Source organism: Electrophorus electricus, chromosome 4 (genome assembly GCF_041902795.1).
Source record: "Electrophorus electricus isolate QZ-2024a chromosome 4, ASM4190279v1, whole genome shotgun sequence".
NCBI lineage: Eukaryota > Metazoa > Chordata > Actinopteri > Gymnotiformes > Gymnotidae > Electrophorus > Electrophorus electricus.
The window spans coordinates 10,747,870-10,765,259 of NC_137500.1; the positions used below are offsets into that span (position 1 = coordinate 10,747,870).

At 40.2% G+C, this 17,390-nt stretch overlaps 1 protein-coding gene and 1 long non-coding RNA gene across 3 annotated transcripts; one reads left to right on the top strand and one right to left on the bottom strand.

Moving 5' to 3' along the window:
• Window positions 1–611: 611 nt before the first annotated feature.
• Window positions 612–1,336, bottom strand: LOC145657597 (uncharacterized). The gene is made up of 3 exons (XR_014123487.1): window positions 1,230–1,336; window positions 893–1,030; window positions 612–732 (listed from the first exon to the last, which is right to left on the bottom strand). It is a non-coding gene; the product is annotated as an uncharacterized LOC145657597 (long non-coding RNA).
• Window positions 1,337–11,877: 10,541 nt separating this feature from the next.
• On the top strand, window positions 11,878–16,720 carry drd4a (dopamine receptor D4a). 2 transcript variants are annotated; one of them, XM_027021459.3, is made up of 4 exons: window positions 11,878–12,506; window positions 13,408–13,520; window positions 13,960–14,558; window positions 16,199–16,720. In XM_027021459.3, exons 1-4 carry the CDS (start codon window positions 12,273–12,275, stop codon window positions 16,402–16,404), a joined length of 1,152 nt encoding a protein of 383 aa, XP_026877260.2. In that variant the 5' UTR covers window positions 11,878–12,272; the 3' UTR covers window positions 16,405–16,720. The 2 variants fall into 2 exon arrangements, with proteins under 2 accessions (XP_026877260.2, XP_081568464.1); XM_081712338.1 differs by lacking the exon at window positions 11,878–12,506 and adding an exon at window positions 12,521–12,938.
• Window positions 16,721–17,390: the final 670 nt, after the last annotated feature.

Consider the following 17,390-nt stretch of genomic DNA (forward strand, 5'->3'; position numbering starts at 1 on the left):
CTGAGCATATGATCTATGCTATGATACAGCAATACCCATATTTTAACACATTAAGTGCTTAGATTATGAAAGTATGAACTGGTTTTGTCATTTACATGTCTTTTAAAGCAGCCTGATGTGGTTTTACCTTACCTAGTCTGTAATAGCCTTCAATGGTAAGTGCTTGCCTTGTGGGTATGTACACCTTATCAGTGTCATCACATGGTAGAGTCTGTTATTATTGTATAATAAATATACCCATTAATGCTACACTACACAATATTCAAATTATTTTTTTTTTACCTATTATAAATTATATGTATAGGCAAATGTGAAACATAATGCGTATGATGGAATATGAATCTGCTGGTTAGTTTTGAAAAGATCAAATACGTATATGTAACTAGTTACATATTTCAGTTTGCAGGAACTAAAAGTTAAGTTCCACAACAGTTCAACAGGATTCAGTCTTACACAGTCATTTTCACTAGAGTACAGTGTATAGTATGTATGACTAATAGAAGTCCATGTGACAGATCTGACAAAAGAAATGTTTATTTTCAAGTATACAGCAGTTTGTCCTGTATAATTATAAATGTCAGGCAAGTTAACCAATATAACCAGTTTATTGTGTTCAGTCTTCACATGTTGCACTGTTGGATATGGTTCTGTTGGATGTGTCACTGGTAGATGCTGGCACACATGTATTGTTTCATCAGTATGTTCACTCGATCTGTGTCTCCAGTAAGTCCACTGGAATATAGCACAGGGATAATGAAATAGCATGTGCATGACTCTCACAGAGTTAATAAAGAAAGCACCTATAGTGCAGATTAGAGATTTCCAGAATGTTCTAAAGCTGTAAATGAGCGACAGCTGCAGGTATGTCAGTGCACTGATAAAAAAGGCTTACCTCTTCTTGCTGTTCTGCATCCGCCGCAGGAAGGAGCAGAGAGAGGAGAGCTTGGCTTTAGACTTAAGCAGTTCAGCATAGCGGTTGGTGAACTCCAGGTCTCCCAGCTGCCTGGCGTGCAGCTTCACACCCCTGTACCTAAGTAGCAGAGCACTTTCACAAGAGTCCTATTCACCACAAACTTCATCTGGCCCAATGATTGCAAATCTAGATTAAAAATCTAATTACATAACAGGTTTTATATTACATTTGCTTTCATAAAAACAGTCTGACATTTGCTCAGAACAGTTCCATAGCGCTGGTGAGGCTAGAGAATGCAGGGCAATCTGCAACCCACCCTCTATCTTCTCCAACAAAGCCACCTGCATCTGCATCGTCTCTGGGAAAACAGCAACTGCTGCAGGAAAGACTGTCCATTCTTATGAGTCTGTCAACCTCCTCAGTGCCCCTTTAGTGAAAACACACAGTTTATCTGACAGCAGTAATATGCACTGCAGTGTGGTAGACCCACTGATGTTCAAGCACATGAAATGGTCCTAGCCCATATCCATGATTAGCTCTCAATAGGGGGAGAGAGAGTAAAAGCGCAAGAAAGAAAGAAGTGGTTTGGAAATCAAAGTTATTGCAAGCCAAGGGTCTCCTTTGTGAGAGAATCAGATGTGAATGAAAATGAAGCTGACAAAGCTCTCATTCAGCAAATCTACCTTTTCTATGCAAGCAAGGGCAGAAAAAACAAAGCCCAAAGGTAAAGAAGGACAGAATTCCTTCTTTTGACGAGTTTGAAGACGAGTGCTGTCCTACCTGTCCAGGGCTGGGAGTGTGGCCGTGTACTGAAAGAGCAGCACTGGTAGCAGGAGAACCTTCATTAAGCTCAGCAGACAAGGCATGGCAATACCTACCAGGAACATGAGGAATAAAATCAGCTTAGGGGCACTGTTCCCAGTTACACCAACTCTGGAGAAACAGGATCAGGTCCTAGAGCTGGTCAGCACTCTTGACTGGCCTAGAAGCCTCGCTCATGTGGACACCCAAGACGAAAATGAGAAGCTGTCCCACTCACCTACGAGGTAGTCAAGACAGTCCGCTTGCTACGAGGAACCTGGAGTGGCAGGGTGATGGTGCTGACTTCGTTCCAAGCACTGCTTTTTGTACCCCAGAAATTATTGACCAGGGGGAAAAAAAATGAAAGGTGACTTACTGAGGGCGGTGCACTCACATCCTGGATGTATTAACCACAGACCCAGGACTTTATGACTCTACTTATTTACATTCATCATTATGAGTGTTTTCCATAGTTTTAACTTTCCAGAGTTTAAAGGGAAATTTGTGTGGGCTTGCTAATAACGTTAAATATCATTAGTAATACATACTTCCTTAATTGGTGGACTATAAAATAATAAAATTTAAGAGTTCAATTTGTTATGGATGAAATCACTGAAAAATCAATGCAGGGAGGGAAATGGATTGTTTGACTGACAGTGAAACATTGCATTTGAACACAAGACTTACCGATTAGGCTTCCTGTGTTGCATATCGTATTTGAAAATGCTGAGATGTTTTTGGAGCAGTTTTTCCATGTCATTGGCCAATGCATCGATTACAAATTAGGTGCCTCAACAGTTTCACAAACAATATCACATTGGCTAATCATGTATGTACAGACACACAAATACACAAAGATTTACACAAAATTGTGATAGATTTGTTTCATAAAGTGATTATATTAGACTCAGTGCTAGACTATGTGTGTGTGTGTGTGTGTGTGTGTGTGTGTGTGTCTTCTTATGAATAAGAAGAAATATTCAGATTTAAGTTTTTATATATTTTTTTGTGGGTAGTGTCCAAAGGTAGGTCATAAAGTGTGTTCACACATAAAGTGTGTTCATAAAAAAGTCATTGTCATTGAAAAACTCACTTCATAAGAAGTTTCTTAGTATTCAAAACAGCCAGTGGCCAACAGGGGGCAATGTTAACTTACAATTTTCTGCTACCTCGACAACTGAAAGAAAAGCTTTAAATTAGAAGATAGCCCAAGGTTTGTAATTGACAACAATAAAGCATTTCCTACTCTAGGTCTGATTGAAGCATAAAAAATAGAGCTGGTTGAATGGCTTTAGCAGGCATTACTAAATTACAAAATACTCTCACCATAACTCAGCAAACAAATTAAATTTGATTTCATATGCCAGTTTTTCTGTGTATATTATGGCTAATGCTATAATAGCGTACTAGTAGAAACAAATAAAACCTGTCAAAAGTGCATTATCCACAATATAATACAAGGAGAAAAACTTTATGTGTGAGTGAAAACCATGGCCTGTTATTTCTGAAAAGCAAAGCAGGACCTGCAATAACAACTAATTAAAATGTGTATGAGAAAATTCATGCTTCTTGTCACACTGTAGAGTTGTCACAAAAACAAACCAGATTTGCTGTTCTTTACCTGAATATGATTTAATATGATTTAAGTTATTAGATGATGTCCTGCCCCCAAACCAACACATTCACATACACCCCTACAGACTAACTTCCCATTTTTGATTTATAGACCTTTCAGTGGTATGGTGCCTACTACAGTGTAAATAGCATTGCCTAATTTGACGCTTCAGTAGTCTGCATCTTCATTGTAATGACAAAATGAGAGCGGAATAAAATATACTGTTTCCTGTAAGGTTACTGAAGGTATCAGTCTCTCTCCTGGGGTTAGCATACAGTTTACTGAATGTGAACTGCCATGTCATGCATCCGGGTCACAGGACAGGTGACAGTGGAAGGGCAGATATCTCAATAACACACTCTTTCAGGCGCTAAGGTTAGCGAGCTGGAAAAGGCTGCAGTAATTACAGCAGGAGTTTGATTCACATTGGCATGTGTGTCAGACAGCACTCAGAGTGTGTGTGTGTCCTGCACAAGTCTGTACTCAGAGTGAGTGTGTGTCCTGCATGGGTCCGTGCTCGAAGTGAGTGCGTGTCCTGCACAGGTCTGCACTCGGAGAGAGTGTGTGTCCTGAGTGTGTGTCCTGCACAGGACAGATTTACGTAACAGGACTGGGGGAGACCAGGACTGGGGTCTGGATGGATTATACATCCATGTGCTTCAATCCATCCAGACCGGGAGGGCGAGAGAAAATATTAATTCAAATTGTAAATGTTTGAAGGTGCAAATGAGCTTTTAGAACAAAAGTACAAATCAGACATAGATGTTCAAAAGGAAAAACCTTTTAGACACAAAGAAAGATTGGTAGATTTATTTTGCCACAGTATCCCATCACATCTATATTACATGCCATATCTTCCCTATCTAACATTGCCACTTCCCAGTAAAGGGAATATGCTGTATGGGTGAATGTGAGAATAGTGGATTGCCATTGAGCTATTCAGTTTCAATCTGTGTTAGATAGTGGCAGATGTTATGTTTTAATAAGACAAACTGCAGATTTTATAGAAAGTAATTAGCTATTTGTTCACTCTGGGCTATAAAGGCATATGTGTATTGTATTTTATTAGTTGTAGAAAAGCTACGTCTTATGTGAAAACTCCAAACAATTCCAATAATTGATACCATCTAAAATAAATGTGGATGTTCCCTCATGGGAGTGTCCCACTCATATTGAAAGACTCAGTTTAATGTACCATTTTGTCCCAAATGACTATATAAGTAGGATATTTTATGCTCTTGTTCAGAACATCCCAAAAGCAACTGACAATGTAATTGGATGTTCTATGGTTTCCCAAATTACGTGTGACAAAAGAAAAAGCAACATAAAGCAACATATCCTATTAAAGTGTTGGTCCAGCACAGGCCACCAGAAAGAGCACCTTGACATAGATTCTGCATGTCTTTTACAGAATAAACTGGTGTAAAACCCCATATTTTAGATTTCCCTGAAATCTATTCCCATGGTCCCAAACCATTAACAGATTTATGGGGTTATTTTCATTAAGACATCCTGAACAGTCTATGTATTTTTAATAATACTTACTGCCCTGGAGATTTCCTTTTAGGGTGAGACCCCAGTGTTGAGGTGGCTCACGAACCCAGGTCCTTCGACGGTTTGGTGTCAGCTGGATGGAGTAACAGCCTCCAGGGTAACGTGCACCATACCCCCTGAGGTTCCCCTACCATCCTCAATCACGGGGTCCCATCTGGGGTGCCAGGTTTTGTGGTGGAAATCTTTCCAGACAGGTTAGAGAAACAATTTAATGATCGCAGCAATTGCTGTGCTATGAAATGACTCGAAGGCAAGGGTGAAAAAGAAAAAGAACATTTATTCAAAGACTCAGCCTGAGGGCGTCTCAGTTACACACACAAGCATCTCTAAGGGACAAGCAAAAGAAATTTCCTCCAAAAAAAAGTTGATGCAATCCATTCCTGACTAATGTTAATCCTGGTTAGCATTGGCATCCTAAATATGAAGGGAAAAGTATGGAAAAAAGCCTTTGTTGTTAATCAGCTAGATCTTGCTCTAAAAATATGCTTGGAATTTCATCCTTTATTGAGGTACATTAGTTTAAATAAACATATTAATTTTAAAACACATTCATTTAAATAAATAAATAGTAACTAAATGAATCAAATAAACAGTTTACTCTTGGTCCATTAAACAATTATTTAGTTACGTTTACAGAAATTAAAACACTTCAAATAACAGCTTAATAATAAAATGTAAATCTTTAAATTATATATAGAAATGAAGTATCTTGAGTCACAGACAACACTGGCAAATAAATAAGACAATATACAAGGATCTAATATCTAATCAGCTCCAGGCAAACAGCATGACCAGAGTTATTGCAATGACTGTTAAAAATATGTCCAATATTTTTTAGGTCAATTTACTTTGAAAGTTGTGAAGTAAAAAAGTATAGAAATATACATATAAAAGTATTTTTAAAAAGTATATCTTTAATCTGTACTATTGCTGTATTGTGACATATATATATATATATATATATATATATATATATATATATATATATATATATATATATATATATATATATATATATGTATGTATGTATGTATATATACATACATATAAACATATATCAAAATATATGCCACGATTAGTCCCTCCCAGTTTATATGCTCCATGTTTTCTCTGTCTTGTGTATTTCAGCTCCATTCCGTAGTTTCGTTTTCTCGGCCCCTCGTTTGATTTTCCACACCTGTTCCTCGTTTCTAGGCTTGTTAATTTCATGTATTTAAAGCCTGTCTTGTGCCTTGTGTCTTGGCTGTTTATTGTTTACTTAATTGCGTTTACTGAATGCGTGTGTTAGGTTCATTGTGTTTCGCTGTATTGAATGTTGGTTTGTACTCCGTATATCCTAGCCTTTATGTTTCTTAGCCCCGAGTTTTCCTAGCGTCTTTTGTTATAGCCTCATTCCCCTGTTTGCCTTCGTGTGTTTTTGTTTTGTCATGTATTCTCGTGATCTCCGTGTTGGCTTTATGACCCTGGGCTGCTATAACGACTCTCGCTTTGGATTTGCCCTTAATAAATCTCGCTCACCGCATATGCTTCCGCCTCCTTACCGCTCACCGTTACAAAATATCAGAGGAAAAATAGATTAAATATATACTTAACTGTCCTACTCATGTCTCTGCACCATATCTCTTCATTGCTCCTGTACTTTATCATTCCTATTACATAGCTTTATAAATAGACCAAAAAATAATTCCTGGTCTTGTGAAGTCTTGCCTATGCATAACTAAGTCAGTCTTTGTCACTTAGTTGTTATTCTAATTGTCATAAGCGTATTATATGTTGACTCGTGTTTTGGTCATTATTTTGACCTGTTTTGTATTTGTCTGCCACTGTATTCAGTAAACATCCAGCACACACGTGTCCAAGCAAACCTGGGCCTCTGGAGTCCTCCTGACTGTAGTAAAACAAAACACGAACATTTTGACCTCTATGCCTTGATCAGTGTGTTCACAAGCATATTATATGAGTGTCGTCCAAATGTTTCTTTTTTTTTAATTTACTGTGTGGTTTCAAAATGTAAAAAAAAAAAAAAGTTTCAGGAGTGTAGCCTGTTTACTCATCTTCACTTTAGTACTCCTGACTGTACCAGAAGATTTAACATGGGCAGATTAGATGAGTTCAACCTCAAAGCCCTATTAATCCAATAATTACATGCTCACTGTATGCACCCTGGCTGCAAGCAATGAGGGGAACTGCCCTGCCTGCGATTCACACTCAGAATTGCGGGACACTTTCTGTGCCTGGGTCAGCTCATCACACTTCATCACACTGTCCTTCCTGCTCAATGACCTCAGAATCAGGAGTCAAGAATATGGCTCCTCAACCAAATGAGCGACAAGGATTCATCAGTTCCCAGCAGAGAGACAGAGGTGATTAAGAGCAGGCCTGTGTTGCTACTGCAGTGGCTCTGGTCATCTGAAATCCATCTACCCTGCTTGACCTACTATTCAGGATCACAGCAAAAACCCTAGTGATGGAGCCAATCAGTGATCTTGTTACACAATCTTTTCACACCACATTTCCCTTAAAAATCTAATTATAAAGTGCACATTGATTCCATCTTGACTAAGTCTCTCTGATGGCCAATTATACCTACCTTTCTATACCCTACCTTTCCTTGTGAGTGCCCTAATGGTCAACTCCTGGGTTTGGAGAGGGTCTTAAAAAACATTCTATTTATCTCCTGGTCCAAAAGAAAGATCCTGTCATGTGTGCACACTCGTCTAGCATCATCCAGCAAGCCTATTTCAGATAGGATCTCCATGCATGAGATGTAGCTGGTGACCCTCCCCCATATCAAAACCATGAAGATGTGTTCAGTAAAACCAGAGAATCATAATTGCTACCTCAGTAGTCCTACAAAATTACTGCTTCACTACTACTACAAAACTACTACTACAAAACTTCTACCTCACTACTACTAATAAACTACCTCATGGCCCTGTTCAAAAATCCACTCCCCCTCTCTCAGACACTACTTGCTTTCTGAAAAGGAGACAACATCCATCGAGGAGTTTATCATACAGGCAGAATTAATCAGACTGTCCACCTCTCTGCCATCAGCATATTTCTCTTTCACTGTAAAACAGGTTTGTAATCATTTGCCCTGCAAAGACTATAAAGGATTCAACACCCCATATGCCACAGCAATTACATACCAACTGCAGAGAGCTAGAAAAATTGATTTACACAGTGCTTCCCAAAAATGGATTTAAACAGTACCTAAAACTTGTCAGGATTCAGGAAAGTGATGAATGTCAGTTGGTCTTCAGTACTAACCATGGCCACAATGAGTATCTGTTGATACCTAGCCAATACTCCATTTTAGATAATAGTTACATTTACCTGACACTTTTATCCAAAGCAACTTACAATTATGACTGAGTACAACTTGAGCAATTGAAAGTTAAGGGCCTTGCTCAGGGGCCCAACAGTGGCAGCTTGGCAGTGGTGGAGCTTGAACCAGCAACCTTCCAATTATAAGTCAAGTACCTTAACCACTGAGCTAAATACGCTAAGCTAAAAACACTATAAAATAAACTAAATAGATCACAAAACATTAGATTAAACAATAACAAAGCCCAGAACAGTAGACTAGATGTCAGGGAGTGGGAAATGGGGTGGGAAAATGACTATTTTACAGGTATCATTCAGTGCCCATTGATGATGGGTATTATACCTTAGCTGCTTTAACACTGTCAGAGGATTAGACAATGTGTACAGATTAAAGTGAGTGAAGTGTAATCTCAAGTGTAAAGTGCAAGGTGCAGTAGCTAGTACAATACCTGTGAGAACAGGGCTGAAGCAACACTTCAGTTTGAATTAGTTTGGTCTGTTCAGCAAGAAGAAACTGTCCATGGGCGTAGAGGGCTTGCCCTAGATGTTCCCTAACCTACGTCCAGGTGGGAGCAATGCAAACAGACAGTGTTGGGGTGAGAGAGAGACTACCAGATGTTGCAAGCCTTCCTTACATTGGCATTACATTTACATTTGCATTACATTTACATCGTTTGGCAGATACGCTTGTCCAAAACAATGCACAGACATTCTTTGTAGTCTATCAGAAACATGCTCATATCAGCATAGATACGTTACTGTTAAGAATACTATCGAGCTAAAGCCTCGGCTACACTGGAAAAGAAGAGAGTCAAGAGCTGTAGAAAATAAATAAATAAATGCTTAGTCATTCAGTGAAGAAGTGAATCTTTAGTCTTCATTTGAAGACGGCCAGTGTCTAAGATGTATGGACAGTCAGGGAAAATTCATTCCACTACCTATGTGTTAGGGCAGACAAGAGTCTTGCCTTATACACAAAGCTTTATAAACTGCTTAGTGTAAACATCCTTGCTAGCAGGAAAACTTGACCCAGTAATGTGCTGAGCAGCCTTTACCAGCCAGTGCTTTCCTGTCTGAGGTAGGGCCGTTTACATACAGGCAGTGATCCTTCAGGTCACGATGTTCCCTAAGGCGCATAAGTAGAAGCAGTAGAGGATGGGTTTATACATGCTAGAACCCCATCCTATTCAAGGTCCATGGCTGTTCAAGGTTCATGAGAGGCCTGAAGCTGTGAACTGTTTCCACTTTAGTACCGTTGATGTGCATGGGGGGAGGGGGTTTGTGTCCTTCTGAGGGCCAAAATCACCTTTATTGCTTTACTGACATTCAGAGAGGTTGTTGTCCTTTTACCAGTACTCCAATTGCCTCACCTCTTATCTGTAGGATGTCTTTTTTTAGTTCTGAGCTCCATGACCATGATGTCACCAGCAAACATGATGATGTCATTGCTATGATGTTTACATCATGTTTACATCAACCCAGTTATGGATGAGCAGTGTGTATAACAGAGGACTTAATGCACAGCCTTGAGGGTATCTGGTTTTCAAAGTCAGGAGCATGAAACCTCTACTAGATCCAGTGTGAGACATTGCTCACAATGACAAGAACCCAGTTGTAGACTGAAGAGCTTAGTCCAAGTGAGTGAAAACCGCTAATAGCTCCTGGGGTATAATGGTGTGGGGTGCTAAACTGAGTTGAGGTCTCTAAAAGGCATTCTAATGAGCATTTTTACTTTCCAAGTGGGATAAAGCCAGTTGGAAGGCAGATGTTATGGCATCCATTGGTGGGGTGAAGTTCTTAATGTGAATCATGTCTAGCTGCTCAAAGCTCTTAATGGCAGTTGGTGTAAGTCCAACAGGATGATAATTATTACGGCAAGAAATTGACTGCATTTTTGTACTGGAATGATAGTTGCTGATTTGAGGAGAGCAGCCTGCATCAGGAAGATGCAGTGAACCCAGTCCTTGAAGGCATGACTGGGAATACTGTCAAGGCTGACAGGTTTGTGGGGTTCACATTCACAGACAGCACCTGGTCACCAGTGGGAGGTATGATCCTCACTGCTGCTTCACGGCTGGATTCTAGCACATCTAGGTGGGTGGCACTGATGTAGGTGAGGGGATTCTGCCTCTTTTATACAGTGACAGTCAAAATGCCCTGCCACATATGTTGTGTGTTGTTATTGGTTAAATTCTTTTTATTTATATATAGTGCATAGGTTTCTTATGTGATGGATGATGCATACGTCTCCAGGTCTTTGATCCCTAAATGAAGCAGCATCCTTACATATATTCTATGTGGAGGTGTTGACTGAATGGAGTTTACAAGCTCTTCACAATCTGCACAGACAGCTGCAAACCAGTGTTTCTCACTGCAGTGTATATACAGTTGCTGGCACAATTTTAATGATTCCTTCAGTCTGAACAAATTTTAAAATTCAACCAGGAAAACTCATTTATTTTCCCTAAAGGCTGAGGAATAGGGATGACACTGTTCAGTGCACATATAATTTGCCACTAGAATGCATCATCTCATGTTTGCTATGTCATTTCTTAAACATGTAGAGACAATAATCACTCAAAATTGAAAAATGTACTGAGTTTTATATTTAATTTATACCTACTCACTGGGTTTCAGTATAGGTAAAATGAAAGTATTTGGTGCATAGACATCTGGAGAACTATATGTTTGACAATGGTGCCAACATGACAAGTATTTTATATTCATGAAGCAGGATTTGTGAAAATCTAAACAACCAAGTAATGAAAAATAATAGGATTTTTCTGGCTCTTCACACAATGAGTTTAGAAAAGACATGAACATTTGTGTAATTGTTTTCCATTTTACATATTTTAAATCAAAAACTTAAACCACTCAGGCATGACAAGAACAATCATAAACCACATACCAAAAATCAGATTTCAAAAACAGGCCCATTTCTGTGTCCCAGCCCACAAGGACATATCTGAAAGGTGCTGTGAGACACGGGCTTATTTGTATTTAGCATACCAAACTACTGCATGCAGAAAGACCCTAATTGCACTGGTCTTTGCACATGCAGTAAGTTAAAATTGCACTAATTTGTTTTGATTAATCATAAGCAAGAACATGATGCTTCTAAAGACATTTCCCTGCAAAGAACATATTTGATTGATTTTATTGAGCACATAATTGTTTTAATTCCAAAATAAGATCAGTTGAGCAGCAAAGATTTTCTGTTTAGCTTGGAAAAAACATGAGATGTCATGCATGACAACCTCTTTCCCCAACCTACCAACATAACAAAGGGAGAAAACAGCTAGAAAAGTTTAATTACTAAATGTCAATCTAATGTTAATTCTTGCACGCAGGATGCACTTACATTATGGAATCAAATGAAAAGCATGTCATTGCCTGATTGGTCTTAATTAGAAAGTAAGACTAAAAGCAAAGAAAGTTCTCGTTGCGAATAAGCAAAAATTTTCTCCCTATTATAAGAATTTTCAGTATCTTAAGGCTTTGTGTACCCGTGTCATCCATTGACAGATAATAACAGCATTTGTTCTCAAGAAGGGGCAGGCAACCACGGGCAATAAGCGGCTTTCAGCTATCTGAACTGGAGCGGCATCTTGATAAGCCCTTCACGCAGGTGGCTGGAAATAACAAGAGCGTTGCGCAAGCAGGTTCTAAGTCGTCAAAGTAGAAACATGCCTCATCGATTACGGTGTAGTTTTAAACAGTTAAAGCAGGCACTCTATTAAATTTAATTCAACTTTTTAAATTATTTGGAGAAATTGGTTATTTAGTTAATATGTAGGTACAAGTTAATATGCAACGAAGAAATTTCACGCGTCTCACCGTGAGCGCCAGGTAGTGGGTCCGTTGTGCTTACAAAGAACGAAGGGGAACTGGAGAAGTTGCAGTTACGTTTAAATTATGGCAAAAAAGATGCCGTCCTCAGATCACTACTTTATACAAGTTCCACATCAGAGCGCAGCCCACAAGCAATGCCGATGCTGCCAGTACAGCTCATGTTGAAGGGACATCCAGACCCTGGATAGTGGCTGGTTTTCGACAGAAATGCCAGCGAACCTTTCGGATTCCACGGAACTCTCGGTCACGGACTACAACTTTACCGCGCTAATATTAGGAATATTGCTCATTGTTGTGATTATATGCGGAAATATGCTGGTTTGCCTCAGTGTATATACAGAAAAGGCTCTAAAGACTACAACAAATTACTTTATAGTAAGTTTAGCTGTCGCAGACCTGCTACTTGCAGTGCTGGTATTGCCACTATTTGTGTACGAAGAGGTAAGTATTTTAACAGTTTGTTTTTGCTTTAGCTACTTCGTATCTTTAAAAAATCAGTCTAGGGCACTCGTATTATTTCTGCTTTAATTATACTCACACTTTAAAATGTATATTCTTATTTACACCAACCTGAATCCTTCACAGGGTGCTGAAAAATACCAGTAAATCTAAAAATGACTCGTTTGATTAACCCAATTAGCTGTCATTTCTTCACACAATTGTGCGTCATGCTAATTTGTTTTCAGTAGATCTGGATGACTGTGTGGTCACATGACAATAGACATGCTTTGCTGTCAAAGCTTTTATAAATGTGCAGTCCCATACTGAAACTCAGAGCGCTGGGAGCCCACGAACATGTCTCAAATGCAGATACACCTGTACTACTCCCCTCTGGCTTTTCTACCCAATGGAAAAAGAAGGCTCAGGAAAGAGGTAGCATTAGACACTTGGCAGTCACCTTTGAGCATGGACATGCATGACATGGTCGCCATGTAATCCATCAGAGATTCCCCATTAACGTACTCTAGACCCTGTTCTCAGGGGCTCATGCTTGCCACTTGGGTGGAATATGGGTCACTGGCATGGCATAGAAGCCATTACTCAAGACTAATTAAAAGTCTGTCCGCTTCTTGGGCCTCATCATTAAAATGCCATTAAATGCTCTTCTCAAAGGTTTCCATTTTCCCCCACTTTTTTTTTTTTGGACAATGAGATCTGCATCAGGCCTAGAATTATTTATGAACTCAAGGGCCCTGGAGTGCATGTACTGATGAGACAAGGTACCTAATGAGGATGTTCAGATTCAAACACAGCCCATGTGCTGCCATACTGCAAGTAGTAGGTAGATATGGTCAAGGGATGAAGGCAGAGATAAGAGGCATCTGGTTCTTCTGTGTTGCAGTTCCTGGATGGAGTCTGGACACTGAACATGACAGTCTGTGATGGCCTGATGACCATGGATGTTATGCTATGCACTGCCTCCATATTCAACCTGTGTGCCATCAGCATAGACAGGTTAGTTGGGAGAGAGGGAGAGTTTTGAATATTTCAAAAATGGTCATATGTGTGTCCTTGATGAAATAGCGTGAATGTTAAAGAGAGAAACAGTATCAGTAAAAGAGTGTGCCTGAGAAAGTGAGTCAGAGAGCTTGGGGATCATGAGTATTAAAACGCAGAGGTTGCCTGTGGAATCCTCATTCACAAACCTGCCCTAAGATTACGTCAGAGATCAGCTGCAGGGCTCATGCCTTTGTGCTGTATCAGAGGAAAAGAACATACCACCAGGTCAAAGGGAACATACGCAGCAAAAAGAGTTCTGCTCGTGCAGGTATTTGGCAGGTCATCTGTCTGACCTTTGCTGTTGTGTATGAATATACAGGACAAGAGAGGGCCATCTTTCCAAACGTGTGGGCTGGCGCCGGCATTAATGACCTCTCTGCTTTGCTTGGCGCAGGTTCATCGCAGTGTCTGTCCCACTCAACTACAATCGCAAACGCGTGGACCAGCGGCAGGTCGTGCTGCTGTCGGCCACGTGGGTGTTGGCGCTGGCGGTGGCCTCGCCTGTGCTGTTTGGCATCAACGACGTGCCGAACCGAAGGCATGGTGAGTGCAAGCTGGAGGACGACAACTACGTGGTGTACTCCTCCGTCTGCTCATTCTTCGTGCCCTGCCCCATCATGCTGCTGCTCTACTGCGGAATATTCCAGGGCCTGAGGCGATGGGAAGAGCTAAGGAAGGCCAAGCTGAAGAGAGGCGCGCGGCCCCCTCCGAAGCTCCAGCGGCTGCCGGCAGGACTAAGCCCTCCGTCTTCCCTACCACACCCCCTACCCCCAATCATAGAGAGAAAGTTCACAGACATTAACCTGGAAGAGCTGGACCAGGATGCTTATCAGGACAGCCACTGTCCCACACACTGCAAGGACAGGCCTATGCCTTCTCTCGCCTACCCTCATGGAGGTTATAATGCAGATCAGAATAAGAACCAAGAGAGGAAGAGGGCAAAGATTAATGGGAGAGAGAGGAAGGCCATGAGGGTGCTTCCTGTTGTAGTGGGTGAGTGGATGTTCATTCTGAACTTTACACTACTGCTGAAACACACAGGGGATGGCTACAGCAAAACTAAAAAAAAAACACTGAGGATGACACTGAATGACTGAATGTCTAAATTCTGTAGTGTACAGCACCAGTTTAGTGAGCATTTTCCGGATGTATTTCTGCCTAATATTTTTCCACATATACAGGTCACACACACACACACACACACACACACACACACACACACACACACACACACACACACACAGCACCAGTCAAAAGTTAATTTCCCCCAACCCTGACTCAAGCATTTATACCCCTTCTTTTGAAGAATGGCAAAGAACCTACTTCTGGCACTTCATACAGATCCCTGTCAACAAATTCAGAAGCACTTTGCTTGCACAGCTCTGTCCAAAATGTTCTGTTTCTCTGGAATTCTGTGTACAACAATTTTGAATATCTCTACATTTCTTACTACAGTACACTTCAGTTGTTCACATGGAATCTTCTTTGGATTTATATATATATGTGTGTGTGTGTGTGTGTGTGTGTGTGTGTGTGTGTGTGTGTGTGTGTGTAAGAAAATATAATATTCAAGCTGTACCTCTTACATTAAACTGTAGACTAAACTGCACCTTATTTTCAGGTAAGCAAAACATATATGTCTATAAATCTAGAAAAAAGACACATGCAGTGAAATGAGGTAAACCCTTCTGGGCCACACTGGCTAATCATTTCACTTAAATCCTTCAATCCTATTATGACCTAGCCTTTATCCCAGGCCTGACGCAAGGGTCAGCCATATTGAGCTAAGACAAAGGTCAAAACACAACCACCATGCAAGAGAGTTCCTCTATTGCTATGTTGTATTAATATCCTAAAACATTCAACAGACTTTATGTAATGAAAAAAAAAGGTGTCAGAACACACGGCCTATACTGGAGCCACATAAATCCAGAAAGTTTCTTCTTGTCCTGGGTATATATATGTCTTGCAGATGGTCTATTCCTAAAGCATATATAGCGAAGCCTTGTTAAGAAGCTCAGTCTAGGACAGGCTCATTTATCAAACTCAGTCAGTAAGTGTATTTCTGAAAGTCAGACTGTCCAGAACCCTTAAGAGACTCATTATGCTGGATGTTCTCAGAGGTTGGGCTTACATGCTGGGTCTTGTGAAGTCTATAGCTTCCCCTTGCTACATGCTGCACCACTGATATAAATATGCAGTAATACCAAGGGACACCTGATTCCCATTCATGATTCTGTGTCAAGGCCCTCCCACTGTCCAGCTCCATCTTCCTCTCACCCCTCCACCCTTTTTTTTCCTGTCCAGTATGATGAAGTGACGATGGTCTTCAGTATTTGACAGTAGGCAGAATGATAGATAGCTGGTCTATAATTCATAATCCGAAGACAGCTGAGTCACAGGCTGCCAATACCACTCAAGTGTCCACTGTCAGAAGCGACTAGCCAAATCTAATTTTCTGCCCTGGCTGCATCTTGCAGATGCAAATTTAGCAAATTTCACTAAATGTCTCATTTTTATCGTCTAAATCATCCAGCCTTCTTCACAGTACGCTGTGTGACACGGGCGTTCCGACATCACAACAGTCTTTGCTCTTCTCCTGACGTTGGCTGTGCCTTTCTCTCATCCACCAGGTGCCTTCCTGGTTTGCTGGACTCCGTTTTTTGTGGTTCACACGATGCGTGCACTCTGCGATGATTGCAAAATTCCCAGCAACCTAATGAGCATCGTCACCTGGCTGGGCTACGTCAACAGCGCCCTCAATCCCATCATCTACACCGTCTTCAACACTGAGTTCAGGAAATTCTTTAGAAAGTTCTTGCCAAATTTGCATGCTTAATGTTCATTTGGCATAATGTTCAGTGTTCAAATTGCATGCCTAATGTTCAGCAGGCCATGTGTAGCAGTAATCATACATTGTTTCTGCTAGAATGTATATCTTGCAATTACACTGTTGTTACATTCTTTTACAGTTTACCTTTTTCAGTTCAGTGGGGCAGAGTGCTATTGTTGACCTCATATTCACAGGCTCTTATTCTGCATATTGGTGATCTCATTCTCAAGACTGACACGTGCTTTTCAGTACCAGCAAGTCTGCTGTTTGAAGGATATTGACTTTGTATTTGACTGATCTAATAAATACATTGTTTTTCAGACACACTAGCTACCTTGTGATGTTGTTGATGATGAAATAATACTAAAATGACTTACAAACAAATCATAGGATTTTTAAAAGGACAATTAATCACATTTTCAATTTTTTTTAACCTTTTTTTTTATAAAGAGTCAATATGGTTCTTCCAGATGATAATAATTGTCACTTTTCTGATGATGTTTGTCATTCTCTCCAGGCAGCCTTTTCCAAATCAAAAAATGAAAATCCCTTTCACTTTTCCAAAACAAAGATAGTAAAGATAGTAATGGAATCAAGGTAAAATAAAAAGGTACATCTTTTGTGGCAGGGTGAGTGAAGTTCTCAGTGCTTTTACCAGGACAGTGACAGTCTTCATTAAATTCAGGAAACAGCCACACACAATTACTCCAGAACAACTTTTGTCCAGTGAAGAAAAAGGTCCTGTCAAATGACCTTGACAGGTGACTAGGATCTAAAGTGATAATAGGTAATATGTACCTAATCTGTGACCAGATTTTATTAGGCCTCTCACAACACAAGCACAGGCTATTAGCAAGGACTCGCTAGTGCACTGCAGGTGCAACCAATCACATCAGACCACATTTGAACCTCCTGCACATTGGGGGCATGCAGTCATTTCATTTTGACAGGGTGCATATGTCTGGACTCATTTCTGTTATCATTGTGAGAAA